The sequence below is a fragment of the Pseudocercospora fijiensis genome (assembly GCF_000340215.1).
Source record: "Pseudocercospora fijiensis CIRAD86 unplaced genomic scaffold MYCFIscaffold_4, whole genome shotgun sequence".
In the NCBI taxonomy this organism is placed as follows: Eukaryota; Fungi; Ascomycota; class Dothideomycetes; order Mycosphaerellales; family Mycosphaerellaceae; genus Pseudocercospora; species Pseudocercospora fijiensis.
In genome coordinates, this window is record NW_006921535.1 from 2745408 (window position 1) to 2751407 (window position 6000).

Genomic DNA, 6000 nt, shown 5'->3' on the forward strand with positions numbered 1-6000 from the left:
TCCGTTTCCGCTTATTTAGTATAGAGGCACCTAGCAAGAGGCGTTGTTAACTAGAAGACAAGTTGTCGGATATAGTAGTAGCAGTATTTAGCTTAGTAAAAGAGATAGAATCTAATAGGCAAGGTAATGTCGATTAATAGGGACAAAGAGCTGAATTCTACTGCAAAATGGTCTATTATATCCTCTATAAACAAGGCCTCTATGCCGCTTAAATTCCGCTCGAGATACTACTAGAAACGCAGTCCTTCCTTAAAAATTTTTTTATACTAGCTATAGTATTCTAGCTGCATATATAGTGTTCCCTTTAATCACAATCTATCGCATTCTATACGCGATTATATATACAAACGCGGACCTGACGCGACAAGACACGAATTCTAGCGATAAGAATGTAATACTTCTAAGGGCGTATATGTCTAGTCGACTAATAGGCGGTAATAGCGGCTAAAGCTATCTACTTAGCCTAGCAGCCAGCAGCGGCTCTAACACCTATTGGTACCGATAACTATTAATAATGGGGCCTTTTGCGGGTACACACCAGCTAAATTTCCCACCCCTGCGTACATAGTGTATTACAGAGTGTGTACACCATACACAGATCTGTGCACTCCATCCCTACACGGAGCCCGTGCACGCTCGCAAAAGTTCACCAGCTGTTTCCCTCCTGCACCTCTCTTCCTTCTGCATTTCACACCAAACGCGTTTCTTTGGCAGCCGTCACCACCACCAGCATAGACCAGTACAATTGCATACGAGCACACACCAGAACCTGCCACAATGGCGCCAAAAAAAGCACAGCAAGCGACAACAGCCACCCGTCGCAGCACCAGGATCGCCTCCAGGGCAGGAAGCTCCCGCGCGTCTTCTGTTGCCCCGGAGGAAGAAAAGAGTGGTTGGTTTCCCATTTCACCTGCGCACCTCCCAAGACATGATTGCTCAGTCGCTCATCCCCGAGAAATAGCCAATCATGGCATCCAAAAGCGTTACGCGCGTCAGAAAGTCAAGAAGGAACTGCCCTTTTCTTCACTTTTGGCGATCGAGCGAATTGTCGGCGGCGACCGCGCGTACATACAAACACTGACTCAGAGTCAAAAAGAAGCTGTGATCACCGCATTCGCCGGTCGCGAATTGGACTTTCAGAGGCAGGTGCGCGACCTCCAGCGCGAAAATCAGCAAATTCGTCTCGAAAACGAAGAGCTCTCGAAGCGCGCCGCATCAGCTCCAAACAAACTCAGAGACACCTTTCTCGCAGAGCGAATCGCGCAATTCCAGCGCGAAGAATTAAAAAAAGACGCTTCTCAGACACCAAAGCCTTCCAAGGTCGCCTCGAGAATTTCCACACCAGCTGCCGCCAAGATAGAATTGAGCGAGCAAACCGATTTCGAGTTCTCACAAACCAGCGTGATTGAAGGCACACCGGCAGTAGTCCAGACACAGCAGACTGAGACACCATTTCCAAGCACAACGCCTCAAAATGAGACACCATCGCGCAGATCCTTCTTTGGATCTTTGTTCCGCAGCTTCACCACTCCATTTTCTTCGCGCAAGACTGCAGCACTAGCCCCATCCCCAGCACCACAGACTGAGCAGTCCGAACTCGGAGAGCTGCCAGCATCCCGCAAGCGCCCTGCGCCAGCGCCGGAACCATCGCCAGAGCCACTACAGCAGTCACGCCAGCGCCAGTCAGAGCCAGAGCCACAAATCCCGCGCATTGCCATCTCAGAGACTCCAGAGAGAGCCCAGGCACCACGAGCGACTTCCAATACACCCACACAGCACCGCACTGTTGTGGAGCGAAGCCTCGCAACCATCACCGAGTACACTGAGCCTTCGGAACAGGCTATTACCAGACCAGAGCCAACGCCGTCGCGTCAGCCTCGACGCATTCGCGACACCAGAATGCGAGCATCGGCGCACTCTGCCACACCAAGCCGCGCATGGACACCACAACCAGCGCCACGTGAGCCCAACGCGGACCGCAGACTAGAGAAGCTGCGAAAGTACCAAGAGTTGGATCAACAGCTAAGAGCTATGAAAGCCGACCCAGAAACCAAGGAAATCGTTGAACGCCCAATGAAGCGCGTCAAGATTGACGATCTGGTTTCCATCCCACACAATCGGCCTGGAGATGCCAAATCGACCTTCCGCATGTTCGAGATCGATTCTGACGAAGAGATGGAGGTCGACGAAGATGTCGAAACGCGGTCAAACGTGTTCGAGACTTCAGAAAGCAATGAAACTCCAAAAGTGCCAGAAGCACCAGTCAAGAGAGCGGAGATTACGCCTGCGGTTGAGATTCCACAACCAGCGGCACCAAAAATCCACAATGTCTACGATTTCAAGTGGACTGTCGGACGATCGGAGACCACAGTTGAGATGGTCCGACCTCAGAAAGAGAATGAGGTCTTTCAGTGGCCAACACTGCAACCACGAACCAAGCCGCCTCTCGAAGGAAGGGAGGCGTATTTTGCAGCTGCCACATTTGCTTATGGCATGGCATTTTTTGAGAAGCATGGAGCAGTCCCGGCGGGACTTTTTTGAAGGAGTTTTGCATGAATTGGGAGCTTCCGCTCCATTTTGGGATGGCATTCTGAGCGTTTTGGGTTGTTTGCGGTGTTTGAAAAGGATTTTGAATTGAGAGCGACTGTTTACGATGCCCTGCAGGCATGGGCAGGAAGGCCAAAATGGCATGATGATATGAATGAATGAGCATGCATTGTACCAATATTGAGCCCTTTTCCAGCGTCGCTCCTGCGGTTTGATGGGGTACCAAGCTACTAATGTTAGATACGGACCGCGATAGTGCATCGATGCGATGGAGTCAGCGCGTGGTGAGTACACTGGGATATTACCTCCCTCGGCTGTTCCTGACCAGATCTAGGCGTTCACTTCCGCTGCTTTAACGAGTGCTACGCCACTCAGCTCACAACTGGAGAGCTATAGAGCGTTAAGATCGCGCAGCTAGAGTGAGGTGAGCTCGATGAAATTTCACCTCTGTGAGCTGTTTCTCACCATTTGTAGGCTTCCGCTTTCGCGACCCTTGGGAGCGCTATGCCACTAGGCTCCGCACCGGACAGCAATAAAGCGATGCAATCGCAGTGAGCAGATTGAGGCGACTAGACTCTGACCTAGCACGCCAGCGTGAAACTCCGAGAAAGAGGCTTACGACCATGGTACATAATTTTACGTTCGAAAGACTTTTCAGACATCTCACTGATCCTAGCATCTCTAGCCCAACTTGGTCCTCCAGCTCAAACGGTTCACTCGGGCTGTGCTATCAACGTCGCTCCTCGCCTCATCAAGACCTACGCCCAGCTTGAAGTCGTTCTCAAGGGAGTGCCTTGTGGCATCACATCTGAAGGCTTCTAGATTGTCCTCAGCTGTGCATGCGCCTCAAGCAAAGATTTGTAACTATGCAGGCGATATCGCTTCTCGTCGCTTCAGAGCCTAAGCTTCGCTCGGAGACGCTTCCAAGAGAGCTCCAAACGACTTCACTCCCTATGGTATTTTAAATTTACAACTCAAGTTGAATCTTAGGACATTGCCATGGAGGCCACTTCTCGATGCTCCAATGCTCCGCCAGGCTTTGAGTTACTCGCTGAGACGCGGCTTAAATGAGACAAAAGTCAAGACCCCTTGTCACAACAGGACTTAACAACGGTATGCACAGACCACTTTTCGTATGCAACAACGCTAAGGGCTTCTCTCGTTTTCTCAGTCTCGCTCGACCTTATTCCAAACTATCCTTTGAACAACATCCGCAGCCATGAAGCAGTTTTCTCGACCCATGTGGGTGTGGAACACATACTCCATCATCAGCTCTTCGGCAACAACTGCTGAGCTCCTTTCAGCCGCAAATTGCTCTTCTATCACCGACCTTTACCCGTACATGGACGCATCGCATTATGGAACATATTTCGATTTAATCAGAAGCTTCATCTCAAGATCATACGCACTCAACATCCATGTCTGGGCTCTTGAAGGAGGAAGAGTCTATTTCAGCGACACGGACGGCCCAGCTCACTTCTACAAAGGCATCCAGAACCTCATCGGCTATAACACTCAAGTCCAGGCGAGCGAGAAGTTTGCAGGCTTCTCAGCTGATCTGGAGCCATATGCAAGAAACCCGTCGGGGTCGTTGCACGGATCGTTCCACAATGGCGTTAAGGATTCCGACCTTGAGACTGCAGCCGGAACCGGAGTGTGGCAGGAGTCACAGGCTGCAGATCGCTCTGCTCTCATGCGCGACTGGCTAGACATCCATCAAGCCGCCAAAGCCATGTTGAACGCAGCTGATTTGCCACTAGCCGCAGCATTTCCCCATTGGACTTCCAATTACTGTGGTGAGCCGCTACAGGTGAGGTGGCCAGACGAGAATGCGACTCTTCGAAATGTAATGGAACTGATGATGACTTGTGTTGACGACTACGTGGTCATGAGTTATCATACTGAGCCTACGCATGCTGCCAATCGCGTGGTCAAAGTGGCCGAGTGTGCATCGCGGCTGAGGCTGTCAGGAGGTAAATGCAGACCGCGTGTTTTTGCTTCGGTCGAAACGACAACCGGAATTGGAGAAAGGGTCTCTTACGGCGATGCGGCCATTGGATCGTCGAGGGCTGCTGTGATCAAGGATATCGATATTATAGTGGCTGGGCTCCAGGAGCATGATTCTTTCGCGGGCGTAGCCATTCACGCATGGTCTGGCTGGCGCGAGCTTTCAGAGTGAGGTAAGGAAATAGTCAGAAGATCTGAATGAAGTTGCGCTTTACAGAATTATGCCAGGAAAAGAGCCCAAGCGCCATCTATGCCATTCACGGTGTGTTCCAAATGCATATTTTGGACTGCGCTATTGAATTTTCCCAACACTGCAAAACCATTCCACGTACACTCCATCCTGCTCGACAGCCTTAATGACACTCATATCAAGTCCAGGCTGGTCTACAGCAACCACTATCCCATCGAATTGCCGAAGATGCTGCACATTCCACTCTGACTCGTTCAGTCTCGGAATACTTGCAATAGCACTTTCATCGACCAAAGGGTCAGCGTACTCAACATATACGTTGTAGTTGCTTAGGAGGTGTGTCGCCAAGGCCAGTGCAGGAGAATGCGACAACACAGATTGACCACGTTTGAATCCCAATCCAACGACCAGAATGGATGTTCTTTCTTTGAAGTCTCTTTGCAGTCTCTTCATAATTCGATCACCCATACGGGCAGGTCGCTCTCGCATTCTCGTCGTGCATGCCTCGAGTAAGGGGAAGTCCGAGTTGGAAAGGAGGTAGAATGGATTGCAGGGTATGCAGTGGCCTCCGACGCCAAGTGAAGGCGAATAAGACATGTAACCAAAGGGTTTCGTCGCGGCCGCCCTTGAGACTTCAAGCGGGTCGATTGTAATCTTTGAACTGCTCTCTTGTTTCTGAGTCAGCGTTCGTGACAGTTGAGCACACGCATCAGCCATTTCGTTTGCGTACGCAATACACATCATGCGTTGACAGTTCTCGTATAACTTGGTCATCTCTGCGACTTCTGTGCTGGACACAAGAACCAGGTTTTGGAAGACACGAGCGTACAAAGATCTAATTGACTCCAGTGACGCGGTGTCGAGGCCCGAAACGATCTTTGGAATCGCGGTGTAATGCGGGTACGTTCTTCCAGGATCAACGCGCTGTATCAACGCGTGGGTTAGCTCGAGCTTCGGTATGACTACTGATGGGAAGTTTGACAAACCTCCGGTGACATGCCGCACCTGAGCGCTCTGGAGTCCATCAAAGGGGACAGAAGCTCTCTTGTCATCCCGACGGCGACTGAGCTTTCGATCACAACTGTCGATCCAGGCTGCGCATGCTTTTCAACAGTGTGGATTGCTTTCCGAATGCACGAGGTATCGATGTTTTGCTCAGAGTCGATCACTGTACTGACCGAGATGAGAAAGTGTGTCGCCATCGCAAGTTTGCTAGGGTTTGATGTGCATTCGACATTTGGCGGGAGAGTGTCTTC

The 6000-nt window shown here is 50.8% G+C and overlaps 3 protein-coding genes across 3 annotated transcripts; 2 read left to right on the forward strand and 1 right to left on the reverse strand.

The window, feature by feature from the left end:
• Positions 1 to 777: 777 nt before the first annotated feature.
• On the forward strand, positions 778 to 2720 carry MYCFIDRAFT_215198 (uncharacterized protein; the record flags this gene model as incomplete). The annotated part of the gene is made up of 1 exon (XM_007928246.1): positions 778 to 2720. One exon carries the CDS (start codon positions 778 to 780, stop codon positions 2539 to 2541), a length of 1764 nt encoding a protein of 587 aa, XP_007926437.1. The 3' UTR covers positions 2542 to 2720.
• A 41-nt stretch (positions 2721 to 2761) lies between these two features.
• Positions 2762 to 4726, forward strand: MYCFIDRAFT_174599 (uncharacterized protein; the record flags this gene model as incomplete). Its single annotated transcript, XM_007928247.1, has 10 exons — positions 2762 to 2766; positions 2822 to 2883; positions 2923 to 2946; positions 2972 to 2996; positions 3048 to 3098; positions 3141 to 3343; positions 3370 to 3503; positions 3538 to 3590; positions 3620 to 3717; positions 3765 to 4726. 10 exons carry the CDS (start codon positions 2762 to 2764, stop codon positions 4724 to 4726), a joined length of 1617 nt encoding a protein of 538 aa, XP_007926438.1.
• Positions 4727 to 4846: 120 nt separating this feature from the next.
• Positions 4847 to 5952, reverse strand: MYCFIDRAFT_46973 (uncharacterized protein; the record flags this gene model as incomplete). The annotated part of the gene is made up of 3 exons (XM_007927631.1): positions 4847 to 5405; positions 5439 to 5668; positions 5731 to 5952. Coding segments are annotated over 3 exons (1011 nt in total), but the record flags the coding sequence as incomplete, so codon positions are not given.
• Between the last annotated feature and the right edge of the window lie 48 nt (positions 5953 to 6000).